Source organism: Canis aureus, chromosome 16 (genome assembly GCF_053574225.1).
Source record: "Canis aureus isolate CA01 chromosome 16, VMU_Caureus_v.1.0, whole genome shotgun sequence".
Taxonomy (NCBI): domain Eukaryota; kingdom Metazoa; phylum Chordata; class Mammalia; order Carnivora; family Canidae; genus Canis; species Canis aureus.
The window spans coordinates 20,782,275-20,798,713 of NC_135626.1; the positions used below are offsets into that span (position 1 = coordinate 20,782,275).

Below are 16,439 nucleotides of genomic sequence, written 5' to 3' on the forward strand. Positions count from 1 at the left end.
TTCCAGCCGAGGTCGGGTTAAATGTTTCAGTTTATGTGGTCTCACTCGAAACCAGTGAACAGATTTTATGTTTACGCAAATTAAACTCGATCTTGGCAACCAGCTCCCTGAGAGCTGGCTAGGGTGAGCCCGTGTCCCTGTGAAGTCACAAGGCACAAGCTCATTGATGGAGGTGACTTGTCTCATCCATGGGGTTCAATCTTTTCCAGCCATGTAGAGTGATCTCTAGGATGATTCTCAAGAGTTAAAGAGGTTGCTATTGTACACAAAATTACTAATTATGTAGGTTACTTCCTGACTGTTCTCCTTATCAAGCTGAGCAACCCTGACTCTCCCAGCTTTGTAAAACCTTCAAATTCTGACCCTCTTATCCCCTATAAAAAAGTTAATCTTTCTTGACATCGGAAATAATGCTTTAATTTGATATTACAACTTACAAACACAGTGTGGACAGTGACTGGAGGGGTAAGATGCTGATCTGATAGTAACACAGAATCCAGCTGGCTGAAACCCTATCCCAACTCTACTCTTGTTGTACTAAGAAAGTCACTCTGTGGCTAAGAAAAAGGTCACTAGTAACTTGAATGTTTCAATCTCAGACTGCTGTTTATAATTACTTGACCATGGCATTTGTGAAAACTGTGTTTACTGAAAATCATCTCAAAAACCTGTCATGATTTTCTATTTTCATATTTCCTGCAAAGAGTGACTGGAATCATTGCTAAATGATAAACTGGCTGAATAAGTTTTGCTAATAGAAGAGAAAGAAGGTGCCAAATTTATATGTTAATTATATTTTGTTTAGGCTTACATGAAGATTGGTCTTTCTCTGTTGAACACAAACCAATTAATAACAGAGAGTGGAGAGGTGATTCTTGTAGAAATTAGCTGGGACCCCAGGGTGCGCTGAGTTACATAGTTTAGAGTAATGGAAAAATACCCAATACTACTACACATCTATGATGGCTACAATGTAAACAAATTGATAGTTGCAAAAATTGGTGAGGATAAACTCTCATTCACTGCTGGTAGGAACAGAAAATGGTACAGCTACTTTGGGAGACAATTTGGCAATTCTTATAAAGCCAAACTTAGTCTTGCCACATGATGTAGCAATTGCATTGGTATTTACCCAGATGATTTGAAAACTGGTGTCCATATAAAAACCTGCATGTGAATGTTAGCAGCTTTATTCATAATGGCCTCACATTGGAAGAAGCCAAGATGTCCTTCAATAGGCAGAGGGATAAACTATGGCACATCCACACATTGGAATATTATTCAGTGATACAATGAAATGTACTATTAAGCCATGGAAAGCCTTGAAAAACCTCAGATACGCATTGCTAAGTAAAAGAAGCCAATCTGAAAAGTTCACAAAGTATATAATTCCAATTATATGATATTCTACAAAAGGCATAACTATAGAGACAATAAAATGATCAGTGGTTGCCAGGGTTTGGGGGAGAAAACTAACAGTTGTAGAAGAAAATAAGAAAGATCAAGCCTTCCCTCCCTGGCTGCCATTATGAACAACACAGTAACTACCTGAACCAGGAAGTTCATGAGCAGCTGACTACTTTTGCAGAAACAAATGGTCATCGATGTCCTTCACCCCAGAAAGGCAACAGAACCTTAAGACAGAAAATTTGGGAAAACTGGCTAAAACATACAAGACCACACCAGATGTCATCTCCATATTTGGATTCAGAATGCATTTTGGTGGTGGCAAGCCAACTGGCTTTGGCACAATTTATGATTCCTTGGATTATAGGAGGAAAATGAACCCAAACATAGACTTGCAAGACATCGCCTACACAAGAAGAAAAAGACCTCAAGAAAACAGCAAGGGGAGCATAAGAACAGAATGAAGGAGGTGAAGGGGACTGCAAAGGCCAATGCTGGTACTGGCACAAGTTGTAAAGATTCTGTGGTGACTATGGGGACCCGCAGGGATGTGCAGACTTTTTTGGGAGAGCATCAAAAACTGTAAAAATTAAAAAAAAAAAAAGTCAAGAAGAAAGTATTGGAAGAATTTGGTTATGAAAATAGACTGGGAAAAGGAACTGAAAATGACAGGTATTGGTACAGTGATGGGTAACTTATCAATATGTAATTATTTGATGGTGATATTTATCTTTATTTTTATGCTAAATTCTAGTTGTTCGCAGAAAAACACAGGGTATTTATTCTACAAGAAGTCAGAAATTTAGACCATAGTGGGGGAAACATAATAGTAGCTTGGCTACAATGAAACATCCAAAGATATCCACAAGGCAGAATTGGCTGTGCCACATTTGTTGAGACACAAGGTATAATCTCAAGAATGTGGAAGCGTACTGTGCAAATAAAATTAACACTTCCTGATTTAACTTCTGGTTAATAGGAAATACAGGGACTGGGAGAATAAGTTAAATGAGCCATGAGGAAACAGACAAATCCAGGCACCCAGTTCTGGACTCTAAAAAGTCAATGTCATGCATACCATATGTTGGTGGAGATACGGAGAAACCAGAACTCTCATGTGCTGGAGAGAAAGTAAAATGTAGCAGATACTTTGGAAAAGTTTGGTAGTTTCTTATAAAGTTAAACAAATGCCATATGATGGAATAATTCTACTCCTAGATATCCACCAAGAGAAATAAAAGCATATGCCCATATAAAGACTTATATGCAAATGCACCCAGCAGCCAAACGTCCATCAACTGGTGCATGGAGAAATGAAATATGGTAGATTCATGCATTGAAGTATTACTCAGCAGTGAGATGAACAAACCAGTGACATATGGCACAACCTAGATGAATCTCAAAAACATACTGAGTGAAGGAAACCAGACACAAAACAATACATGCTGTATGATTCCATGCATATGAAGTTCCTAGAAAAGGTAAAAGGATAGGCTGAAGTTGGAAGTGGGGATTATCTGCAAATGGGCACAAGTGAGCTCTCTGAGGGGATGGAAATGCTCTAAAAAGTGGACTGTGTGATGTTTGCACAACTGCATAAATTTACTAAAAGTAACTGAACTATACCTTACAATGGATGAATTTTATGGTAAGTATTAGTTTGCTAGGACAGCCAGACAGAGCCCCACAGAATAGATGTCTTGAACAAGTTCTGGAGGCGAGAAGTCCAAGATCAATGTGTGGAAGGGTGCAGCTCTTCTGAGGCCTCTCTCCTTGACTTGTGTATGGTTGTCTTCTCTCGTCATCTTCACATGGTCGTCTTCCCCCCTGTATTTGTCTCTTCCAACTGCCTCTTCTTATACAGACACCGTCATATTGGATTAGGGCCCACCCTAATGACCTCATTTTAACCTGATTACTTCTTTAACCTATCTCCAAACACAGCCACATTCTGAGGACCTGGGATTAGGATTTCAACAAATGAATTCTGGAGAAGCAAGAATTCAGCCATTATAGCAAATTATAATTTAATAATGCTGTTTTAAAAAGTCAACATCATGAATAAAAGAGTATGTCCATGGAGGTACAGTTCTGGACTAAAACAGATGTAACTCTAAAACATGAACCTATATAGTATTTTTTAAATAACTATAAGACATTCTTTGAATAACTAAAGAAATGTGAATATGTGCTGGATATCAAATGATATTATGGAAATGCTATTTTCTTTGATATGAAAACGGTTTTGTGGTCATGAAGAAGAAACTCCTTGGGGATCCCTGGGTGGCTCAGCAGTTTAGCGCCTGCCTTTGGCCCAGGGCGCGATCCTGGAGTCCCGGGATCAAGTCCCATGTCGGGCTCCCGGCATGGAGCCTGCTTCTCCCTCTGCCTGTGTCTCTGCCTCAATCTCTCTCTCTCTCTCTCTCTCTCTCTATTATGAATAAAATCTTAAAATCTTAAAAATCTTAAAAAAATCTTAAAAAAAAAAGAAAAGAAACTCCTTGTTCTTAGGAGAATGCATACAGGGTTATTTTAGTGGCAAAGTGTCATGAAAGAGAGATGAAAGAAATACAGCAAAAAATAAACACTCATTGAATCTAGGTGGAAGGCCTTAGGGGATTCCCTGTACTATTCTTTCAACCTCTCTATACATTTGAAAAATTTTATATTACAAAGTCAGAGGGATGGGATTACAATTGAGCACTGAGGAGGCAGGAAGTTCTCAAGACAAGAAAGACACCTCTACTAAAGATTTCCTTTCTTTCTCTCCTTCCTTGCTAATTGAAGTAGAAAACGTATCCCTCTAAAACTCACATCCAATTACAGTTTTTTATAAGTGAGAAATGGTTAGTGTTTCTACTGTTTCTGCTACATAAAATCTAGAATAAAATATAATGTAGATTTTAGAATTTTAAAATTTGACATGGAAGAGGCCAAGACACGTGGGTTTGGCTCATTTAAAATAACACATGACAAGAAAAGACTTTTTTTTTTTTTTCTTAATAGGAGTAACAAATAGGTGACCTGCAGGCTGACTAGGGTCTACAGAGGTGTTTTATTTGGCTTGCACAGCATTCAATAATCTGGGACTTACATAAAATACAGACTTCAGCTTTTTCTAGGTGAATCCAAAGATGTGGCATACTGGACTCAGGTATGGCCACACCGATCCCAGTAAAGGAGTGACTGCCCCATGGCAGGGTATGGGCTTCATTCACTTTTGAACTTGTCAGACTTCCAAAGGAATCTGACATTTTGACAAAGGAAATGAGTAAACATTAAGCTGTTGCTTCTGATGAGATCTGCTTTACCACTGTTCCTGGCTCTCTTTCCATTCCTATGGATGTGGCTAGGGAGAACATTATGTTGGGAGGAAGGTGAAATTGAAGGGAAAGAATCTGGATATGAATGAGTAGTGCTAAGGCCAACTGTTTATCCACATGAGGTAACATGAATGCAGGGCTATAGTCTCACATATATTCAAAAGTCAATTCTAGGTGAATTGTGGATGTCAATGTGAAAGGTAAAGCAATAAAGTGCACAGAATATACCAGAAGAGAATATCTTCATGATGTTTGGGATAGGGAACAAAACAACAAAAACAAAACAGCATCAACCTCAAGAGAAAAAAAGAGCTAAGTTGAGCTACTTTAACATAAAGCATTTTGTTCCAAGACATCATTCAGAGGATGAAAAGTCAAGTCAGAGTCAGAGAAAAGATCTGCAACACCTTTAACTGCCATGAGCACTTATGCAGAATATAGAAAGAACTAGAAATCAATTTTTAAAAGACAACTGAATAGAAAAATGGGCAAGAGATTTGAACAGGCATTTCACAAAGAGCATCCAAATGACCCATAAATAAGGGAATGCAAATAAAAAATAATCTGTATCTATCCACAAATGAATGGATAAAGATATGACATGTATACATAATGGAATATTATTCAGCCATGAAAAAGAAGGAAATGCTGCCATTTGCAACAACTAGGATGGACCTTGAGGGCATTATGCCCAATGAAATAAACCAGACAAAGAGATACTATACGATCTCACTTACATGTGGAATCTAAAAAAGCTGAACTCCTAGAAACAGAGAGTGGAATGGTGGTTACCAGTGGCTGGAGAGTATGGGAAATGAGAGATGTTAGATAAAGGGCACAAACTTCAGTTATAAGATGAGTAAGTTCTAGGAAACAATTATACAGCAGTGGTGATGATCACTAATAAAACTGTATTATATACCTGAAAGTTGTTAAGTGAGCATGCAGGGGGCTTTTGGGAGTCCTATCAATGGCTGGTATCTTGACTTTGGTGATGGTTACACGGGTAAATTCACTTTGTGACCATTCATCAAGTTCTACCCTTAAGATTTGTGCACTTTTCTGTGTGTAGGGTACACTTTAATGAAAAAGTTAAAATATGTGCCCAGATGTGAACAGGTGGTGGGGGGACCACATGCTAATAAAATATTCCAAGGGTCTGCTAATCCAGTCATCTCAGTTTTACTGAAATTACCCTAAGCTTCATGAAAAAGTTTGAAAGTCTTTTCTCATGGGATACTGTCACCAAAAATGGAATACAACAGCAAAGATATATTAAGTTCTAGTTCAGACACTCATTTACAAAGAGAAATAGGACCGAAACTTTTGTGTGTTGACACAAGGTATTAACAATATTGTTCTGGCCTGTTAGAAAGATGGTTTAAGAGTGAATATGGGGCAATGGCAGAGAAGAAGATTTCTAAGTCATAAAATGAAAAATGGTTAGCTTGAGTTTTTTTCTTTTTGATTTTAATTTTAGTTCTCTTCAAATGTTTTTAATTCTTTTTTTTTAAAGATTTTATTTATTTAGTTGACACAGAGAGAGAGCACAAGCAGGGGGAATGGCAGGAAGAGGGAGAAGGAGCACCAAGTTCCCTGTAGAGCAGGGAGCCCAATGTGGGGCTTGATCCCAGAACCCTGAGATCACGACCTGAGCCAAAGGCAGACACTTAACCGACCAAGCCACCCAGGCGCCCTTAATTCTTTTTTTAAAAAAATATTTTTATTTATTTTAAAGAGAGAGAGAGCTCATGTGCACACACAAGAGAGTGAAGTGGGGGAGGTGCAGGGCGGAGGGCAAGGGACAAGCAGACTCCACACTGAGCAAGGATCCCTATGCAAGGGCTTGATCCCACAACTCTGAGGTCATGACCTGAGCCAGAATCAAGATCTGGATGCTCAACAAACTGAGCCGCCTGGGTGCCCCTAAATGTTGTTTTTATTTTTATTTATTTTTCATTTTTTTAAAAAAATTATTTATTTATTAATGAGAGACACAGAGTGAGAGAGAGAGGCAGAGACACAGGCAGAGGGAGAAGCAGGCTCCACGCATGGAGCCCAACATGGGACTCGATTCGGGGACTCCAGGATCACGCCCTGGGCCGAAGGCAGGCAATAAACCACTGAGCTACCCAGGGATCCCCTCAATGTTGTTTTAAATTCTGCAAACTGTTTTGCTTTTAAGTTAACAGAAACTGATCAGAACAATACAACCTGGGTGGCTCAGTGGTTCAGTGCCTGCCTTTGGCCCAGGGCGTGATCCTGGAGACCCGGGATCGAGTCCCCCATCGGGGTCCCGGCATGGAGCCTGCTTCTCCCTCTGCCTATGTCTCTGCCTCTCTCTATGTCTATCACAAATGAATAAATAACATCTTAAAAACAAACAAACAATACAACAGATAATGATCTGATGAATTCTTTTATCTTTAAAAAATAATTTAGGGACAGTGCAGTAGAATGTTGACTGCAGGGTAACACCTTCATGTAGTGTTGTATACATTAAAATATATATGAAACAGATGGTCTCACCAGAAGTAAATGAACTTAAAAGTTTGTGGACTTCCTTTCCCCTCACAGAAAACACATACACATATGTACCATACATTACCATATACAGGATAATTTGAAAATATACCACTAAATCATCCATGCTCAAAGAGGAATTCATGATGGAAATGACAAAATAATTAAAATTGAACAATGACAGTACCATATATTACAACATGAGAAATTCAGCTCAAACCATTTCTGAGCACAGATTTATAGTCTTCAATGCATTTTTAAAAACTAAAATTTAAAAACGAAAGCAGATAATCCCTCAACTCAAAAAGCTAGAAAAAGAACCAACAAAATAAATCTAGAGAATGGAGAAGGAAAAACAAGAGCAGAGGTTAATGAAAAGGTAATGAAATCAATAAAATAGGTCTCTAGTGAAACTGATCTTGGAAAAAATGAGAAAAAGCGCATCTGATCAATATTAGGAACAAAGTATATAATAGAGGTACAGATTAGATCTTTCCACCTCGGGTCATCCCCGAGGTCACTGGCTTCTCTGAAATCAGGTGGCCACCCTGCTTTAGTTAGTGGCTTCCTCTCCTCTTGAGGAACAGCGGAGGGCTGCCTCTCTGAGCACCAGGAAATGGGGTGTACTCTTCTTTAGATGGAGGAGAAAGCAAACGTGACTGTATGTGTTTCACACGCTGTAAGAGAGTGGTTCACGTACCATCGTGTGTCAAAATCTCCCCTGGGTCTCATTTACTTCAGTTTTCTCTTTGGCTTAACCTCCTTCCTCTAACCTCCTTCACAGATAGCTTTCTTTCTTTTTCTTCTTTTTCCTCCCCTTTACTGAAGTATATAACATGCATTCAGCAGAGTACACAAATCTCAAGGAAACTGCCTGATGAATTTGAACATATGTATATGTAAGTGAAACCACTACCAGCTCAAGCTGCAGAACATTTTCAGCTGCCAGAAGGCTCTTTCTTTCCTCCCTGCTCATGTCTCTGTGTCTTTGCTGTTTCTTGTGCCCTAATACTTTTCCTCCAAGTAAACATATGGCTCATTTCTCAGCTCCTTCGAGTCTCAAATGTCAACTTCTCAATGGGGCCTGATCACCCTATTTGAAATGACAGTACCCTTCACATCCTCTATCTTCCTTCCCTATTCTTTTTTTTCCCTTATCCCTTCCTAATGGGTTACATGATGTATGTTTGTGTATATATACACACATGCATACATACACATATGTACATACGTATAGCCCGCAGCTTCCCACTGCAATGTTAAGTTCCATAAGCATAGCAATTTTGACTATTCTGACACTTCCATGCCATAATACTTACATGTCTGGCTCATAATAAGTCCTCAGTAATCCCTTGTTGAATGAAGACTTTAGTTATTGAGGCTATAAAGGTTGTAATGAGACAATCTGGTCTACAGCTGTCTAAAACCCCAAATGAAGGTCATTCCTGCACTGCTCTTCTAACTCAGGTATAACTCCCCATTACTTAGGTCTCCTGAAGTCTCTGTTCATTGCACCTCAAGATCTAGCAGAAAGAAATGAGCACGAGGATGCTGTAAGAACAGCTCTCAGATGGGCAGTGCCCTGGCTGCAGCACGTCAACAAGCAAGAGAATCTCTCCACCCAGCATGTAGTAAAGTCATGGTTTGTAGGGTGTAAGCAGTCACTTACCCTATCACAGCTGAGCTCCAGGAGGTGGTTGATGTGCCCATTAGTATTAAATGCCTGGGGAACTTAGGTGCTACTGCTTTATACAAGTTCAATGGGTTGGAGGATGTAAAGATAGTAAATTGGTCAAGTACTTTTTACGGTGCATCAGGAAAGCAACAAATATTGGTCTCATGTTGCTGGCTGGAAGCAGTTAAGGAAACACATTCTACCAAAAAGCACTGGTGAAACACAGGTTTAGAAACTGATTAGACATACAGTCAAACTATAGCATCACCTAAACTCTCACTCAGGATGGGCATCCATGAACACAATTTAGGTCCTGTTTGATAAAGAGTGGAATCCTGGAGATTGGAATAGGAGTAGGTGGGAAGAGTCCAAGGACCCAAGGATACTGGCCTATTTGAAGCACTTCTCTCCCACCCCAGCATAATCTGTGACCAAGGTCCAAAGATGACTTGGGCCTAAGGACAGTAGTCAAAGATTATAGAGGGAAGAGATCAATTATACCCTAAATGAACTGTAGTAATTATCCATGCTATACTAGGAAGAGTCAGGAAGCATGATACACAGACTAACATGTGCTTGACAAGGGACTGCGGTACCAATGTGGATCATGCAGAATTGGTTGCTATGGTAAGGACTCATCTGGAGACTGTTCAATATGTTACTGCAAGATGACACTCCAGTGGTTTGTTGGATTGGCTGATTTAGACCTCAGCCTAGCACTAGCCTGTGCTGTCTGGCAAGGATGGTGGCTGTTAGTAAGAAGGCACACAGGGAGAAGGAGAGCCTAAGAAAATGGCAGGAACTCAGACTCTCTAAGCACTCATGTTGCTGAGGGCACTACAGGATAACACAGTCCTGTAGAACTGCCTTAAATGCTGAAAAGTGGTATTTCCTGGGTCTTTGTGAGATTCTTCTTCCTTACTACCATGTGTATCCTCATTAAAAACAAAACATTACTCAAGATAGTGCATGGTCACAATCTGTTTGTTGGAGCCAGAAAAGCTTCACTGAGACAGGAAAGGAGCCTGTGCAGAAGGAGAAGGGTGGGACCCTCAGCTGTCTGTTCTTACCGATTACTCTTCTGAAAATTTTCCAACTTAGTTCTGAAACACAGTGTTCTTATAGTTCTTTTCTTTCCTAGAATAATTCATGACCTATGGAGCTGAAGGGAAACTAGAGCTCATTCAGCACATGAACAAGAGGAGCAAATGGAGGCCCATTGAGAGATTGCCTTCTTACTCCATTTCCTTCAGCGATTCTTTCCCTACCATTTAACTGAGAATGTTCTCAAATCATCTGCCTCTTTTCTCTCTCTAGACTCATAATTTCAGCCTTCAATTATACACAGATCTGCTCTGAAATTTTTATCTCAAGCGCTAAATTCCCCGCCCCCCAATATTAGACTCTCAATTACTTGTGGAATGTTTATCTCCAAGTTTCACCACTGCCTGAAACTCAATATGGTTAAAACAGAGATCATGTCCTTTTCCCCCTCCCACTTTCTGCATTATTGTCATTAGCATTATCATTCTTTTAAAAAAAGTTCCTGGTGTCTTTGGTTCAGGTGATGATCCTGGGGTTCTGGATGGAGCTGAGCCCCGTGTCAGGCTCCCTGCTCACCTGGGAAGCTGCTTCTCCCTCTGCCCCTCCCCACCACTCGTGCTCGGTCTTACTTTCTCTTTCTCTCAAATAAATAAAATCTTTAAAAAAAGATATAAAGAATAAAATAACAAAGACTCATGTTTTTACTATGGACACTTAATATTATGCTATATTTGTTTCAGACTCAAAAACATTTTTATAGATATGGTTGGAAGTCTCCTATCCCATTCAATCTGGTCTCTCCTAAGAGGCAGCCACTCCTCCAAAGTTCGTCCCCCGCAAAAGCAGACCTGGAGATAAAGAATGATAAACATACAGAGTGATTTGGGAGGTTCAGGGACACTGGCAAGGGTGTGGGGAGGTGCTTTGGGGATGGGAAGACAGAGAACAGGGCCCAGTGTTAAACCAGCTACCACAGTGGGCAGCTACAGGCAAAGTGGGTTCTGGCAGCGTAAGCGCAGTCTTTTGTCAGGGATGCTGGCTGACAGAAATTAGGCTGATGTACACAGAAATGATAAGGGAATATACGGGAACATGGGCAGAGTACTGGTAGCAGCTGTGATAGTGTGTACCCACTCTATTGACATTGCTTAGCTTTACTGCAACTGTTAAACATTGTTAATCTTTATATTATATGATATAATTAATAACACAAACAACAATGCTGATGTTGAAGGGGAATGGTGACTATAAATACACAACACTCAACACGAAAAAGGATAGTAGTTTGGGGAAATAACTTTGGTTCAAAGAGTTGTTTAGCTATTTATTGAATTTGTATCAAGTGCTTTGATTGATCTTCCTTTAATAGAAAGTAAAGAGATAAAACATGGGCCACAATTTATTTTTTGTTTGGTTCTACACTTCATTTGACTTTGACAAAATCTAATTTTCTCCCGTATCTTTCTTCATCTCCTATTTTAAGGTTGCAGTTATTAGGCTTAAACTATGATTGATATATGAGATTACAAGCGTTTGCTAAGAAGACTATATACAATCAAGAATGTCTTAGAATATAATTTTCTTTGCTGCAATCCATTAGCCTTTCTATTGAAAGGGAGAAAGATGCATGTGTGTGTACATGGTGGGGAGGGAGAGTGTAATGGAGACAAATTTCAACCTCATAATCAACCCTGCAGTGATGCTCTAAATCATTTAGCAAAGCCAGGAATAGTCTGTCTTCTTTGTACCCCCCAACCAATAGGACTCTTGATTTAACAACATAAAACTACAAAACAATATGTTTCCTATTCCCTTTTGCAGAGACCAAAAGGACTTAAAATAATCTTTAAATAATACTCCTCATAGATTCTATTATTGGACAAACAGATCTCTCTCCTTAGGATCTAACAGACAGAAAAATCACCCCACACTCAAAAAGATCTAGTCGTCAGCAGGATCTTTCTGAAGAATTAGAACAGTCACTTGTAAAGCAGACCACATACAGCAGGAGAAAAATTAAAAAAAAAATCTCATATTGAGATTCAAGGATGTATCCACCAAATTTCATATTTCAAATGAGAAATGATTACAGAACTTGAAAACCCCATGGAGAACAACTGAGTGGGTTTAGATCAGAGGCAAAACATACTGGTGAAAAGAACTTCTGGAAACAGCATACATTTTACATCTGAAAGAAAGGTAATGTTTTCATAAAGTAATTCTCTACTGTTTTTCTACCTAATTCCATTTCCCTATAAAAACAAACCTCTTGAAAACAAATAAGAAAATACATTATGTGCCACACTATTTAAGCAGTAAGAAGATGAAGAATAGAGAGAGTCATGTCTAATACAGAGTCCTTATGCTTGTTTTTTAAACTGCCTTCATTAATCTATTGGAAACTTTGGATCCCCCTCCCTCTCCCTCTCCTTCTTCTTCTTCTTCTTCTTTTTTTTTAAGTATTCTCCATACCCAACATGTGGTTTGAATCAAGGGTTGCATGCTTTACAGACTGAGCCAGCCAGGTGCCCCTGGATCCTGCTCATAGAAAATCGTACATTTGTACAAAACATAAAACTGGCATAAAATTTCAGGAATTCATGGTCTCCTTAAAGCCCCAAAGTGATCAGTCTATTGACCCATTAGTGGTCCAGGAACACCAGGTTAAGAATTCTTTATTCAGAAAAAGGCAGAGAACACTTACATTGTATAGAGGAATAGTCTTCATCACCTTGTACTGTTTAGTGGGATCCATCTTATACAGGTGACGATCAGTGACAAAAATTGCTCGGTCTTCCACCTTACTAAATCGATTCACCTATAAGAAAACAAACTAATAAGCCACTCATATTGCAACAAGAATGAAATCAAATGATCTACCAGGAAATTATCTATCTAGGGGGAGAGATGGCTGGTTGTGGAGACACATTCTTTAACAGATATGCATCATGCAAGGCCCATTCTACAGGATGAACAAAGATCTTAAAGGCCTAGCAGTTTCCAGATTTGTAGAATTTTATAATTTAAATTTCACAATTTTATAATTTAGCAGAGAAAACGTGAAAAACATGTAAGAATTAAAGAACTAAAAACATGTGACCCAGACACTATAAAGAAAATGCAAAGACAATCCAGGGAATAAGGAGAAAATGTTTTGCAAATCACATTTCTGATAAGGAACTTGTATCTCTAAAAGGATAGAACATATATTGTATCTAGAATATATAACTCAATAATAAAAAGACAAAAAATGGGTAAAGAATTTGAACAGACATTTCTTCAGAGAAGATATACAAATGGCCAATAAGCACATGAAAAGATGCTTGACATCATTAGCCATCAAGGAAATGTCCAGAACCACAGGGAGATACAAGTTCACCCCCACTAGCATGACAATAATAAAAAAGACAGACAATAACAAATGTTGGCCAGGATGTGGAGAAATTGGAACCCTCATCCCTAATGGTGGGAATGTAAAATGATGCAGTTGCTTTGGAAAATGGTCTGGCAGCTCCTCAAATGGTTAAATACAGAATTACCATATGACCCAGAAATCCCACCCATAGGTATATACACAAGGAAACTGAAAACATATTCACACAAAAACTTGTGCATGAATGTGCACAGCAGCATTAATCATGATAGCTAAAAAGAAGAAACAACCCGGGGCATGTGGGTGGCTCAGTGGTTGAGCATCTGCCTTTAGCTCAGGGCGTGATCCCGGGGTCCTGGGATCAAGTCCCACATTGGGCTCCCTGCAAGGAGCCTACTTCTCCCTCTGCCTATGTCTCTGCCTCTCTGTGTGTGTGTCTCTCATGAATAAATAAAATCTTAAAAAAAGAAAAGAAAAAGAAGAAACAACCTAAATGTTCATCAAATAACAAATGGATAAATAAAATAGGATATAGGGACCCCTGGGTGGCTCAGTGGTTAAGCGTCTGCCTTTGGCTCAGGGCGTGATCCTGGAGTCCCAGGATTGAGTCCCACATCAGGCTCCCTGCATGGAGCCTGCTTCTCTCTCTCTCCGTGTCTCTCATGAATGAATGAATGAATGAATAAATAAATAAATAAAATCTTAAAATAAAATAGGATATATTCACAATATGGAATATAATTTGTCTATCAAAAGAAATAAGTATTGATACATGTCATAACATGGATGAACCTTAAAAACATGATGCTATGTAAAAGAAACCAGTCCCAGAGGACCACATATTGCATGACTTCATTTACATGGAATGTCCAGAATAAGCAAATCTGTAGAAACAGAAAATATATTATTGGTTGCCTATGGCGGGGGGGGAGGTGGAGGGTTTGGAAGGATGACAGCTAAGGGGTAGGGGGCTTCTTTTTGAAAGCTGATTATGGTAATGGATATACAATTCTGTGAATACACTAAAAGCCAATGAATTGTATACTTTAAAATGGTGAATAGTATGGTATGAGATTATACCTCAACAAAGCTGTAAAAAAAATAAGACCTATTTGAAGATAACTCATTCTGCCCCTTCCTATTTCAATGGGTAGGCATATTTCAGACCAAATTCCCTAGAGAATAATGAGTATGTCATTAAATCTACATGGTCAAAAATGGACAGTGCCTTCCTAGTGCCTATGGAACAAATGCCCCATAATTACTACTATTCAAAACAAGAATGGGTTACATGGAAAGGCAGCAAATGCACCCCGAAGAAACGCAGGTAGATGCCTAATGTGGGTGTGGTAGAGGGGGGTTCCTGCTTTGAGTACAAAGACTAGAGGTTTCCAAGGTCCACTGCCACTCAGAATCCAGGATTCCTTTTTCTAACTTTCAAGAGTTTTTCTATCTGCCACTATTCTCCTTTTCATTTATTTTATTTTTTTATTTTTAAGATTTTTTTAAAGTAATCTTTATATCCAATGTGAGGCTTGAACTCATGACCCCAAGATTAAGAGTCATACGCTGTACTCACTGAGCCAGCTAGGTGCCCCACTATTCTCCTTTTTAAACTTTATTTCTTTAAGGGCTCTGTTCCTTCTGACAGGTTTCTTCATGTTATTCTCTCTTTTAAATGTCATGGTTTCTACTCTCTTCTTTTTATCTCTATATATTTTAAGATATTGCTTAAATTCTCATTCCATTATAAAACTGCTACAATTTCTAAAGTAAAAATATGAACACTCTCTCCTCTAACCTTCTATTACACAGTTGTAGAGGGAATATATAGGATCCATATAGAGTTAAGAATGAAATAAAAAAATTAATATCACAACCAAAGGGCACAGAGTTTTTCTTTCAAAGCAGGATAGTTGAGAATATGATGAGCTATTGGCTTAAGTGCTTTTGCTAACATAAAAGACTAGATTCCTCTCCCAAAGGCTTTTTTTAAAAATGAAAGACAGACAAGGCAGGTTTGCTGATGTTTATAAATTCTAAGACAATAAAGTTAAATCTATCCTTAGTCTGTACCTTCTCATTGTGAAATTTAGTTATTATCTTACTTCTCTACAAAAAAGGGCAAAAATTTTCATTTAGTAGTTGTAAAGTTTTAATAATTTCAAGGACACTTGTAAGTTTTAGACTGTGGATGCTTGTTAGAACATACTTGATAAAACAGCTACGTAGAACAATGTGTTTTTAAACTTGTAGTTGAAGCTCTGTTCGGCATAGGACGTTCTACTTGTGAATCTTGTGATAGTCTACTATAACCTCACAAACATAGATCTAAGTAACTCAGCCACTATAAAAGATTACACAGATTATCTGAAGATTGGAAGTATATGAAAAAGCTGCTTTCCTTGTAAAATGGCCACAAATATGTTACCAAAATAGTGACAAACAAAATTTAGACATTTACTTGAAAACAAAGTAAAAACATAACTATATGATTTTTTTTAAATGAAGGTCAAGAAATAGCAAAACTATTTTACAGTAAAGGCAATCAGAAGAGTGGTTGCCTTAGGGGTGGTAGGGCTTGGCTGGGAAGGGGTGTGAGGGAGCTTTACAGAGTGATGGAAATGTTCTATCTGGATAGGGTTGTGATTTACATGACTGTTCACACTAGTCAAAACTCACTGAACTGTATACTTCAAATCTGTGTATCTACTTATATATCAATACAAGTACATAAGCAAAACACTGTAACATCTCAAATATCCAGGGCAGATTCATATTTACTGCCTTATTATTTCACAGACAATAATTCTGTCTTCCAGCCAGACTGGAAGTTCCTTGAGGGTCATTATCATATGGTGGCTTTCCTCTTATACCTCACAGCAGCCAGTACAGAATTGGGCAAATAGCATTTACTATATCCTGCTGATCAGCTGGTTTTTAGAGCACTTTTAATCTGGCAGGATAATTTCAAGAAGTGTTCTTCCCCACATGAGCCAATCAGTGTTGATGATAGGAGGTGTCAGGCTGGAAAACAGAGTGGCACATTGGGGAGGTTACATAATGTGCAAAAAAATTTCCCAAGCAGCAAATT

General features: G+C 38.6%; 1 protein-coding gene across 3 annotated transcripts in view; it reads right to left on the reverse strand.

The window, feature by feature from the left end:
* The window catches only part of MYO1D (myosin ID), a 326,058-nt gene that overhangs the window by 115,713 nt on the left and 193,906 nt on the right, over positions 1 to 16,439 (reverse strand). For 2 of the 3 annotated variants that reach the window (XM_077852148.1, XM_077852149.1), the window contains exon 20: positions 12,677 to 12,790. In XM_077852148.1, the coding sequence (XP_077708274.1) occupies positions 12,677 to 12,790 (114 nt within the window). Of the gene's footprint in view, positions 1 to 10,643; positions 10,821 to 12,676; positions 12,791 to 16,439 lie in introns of those variants that run through there. The other variant, XM_077852150.1, reaches the window with a different exon arrangement.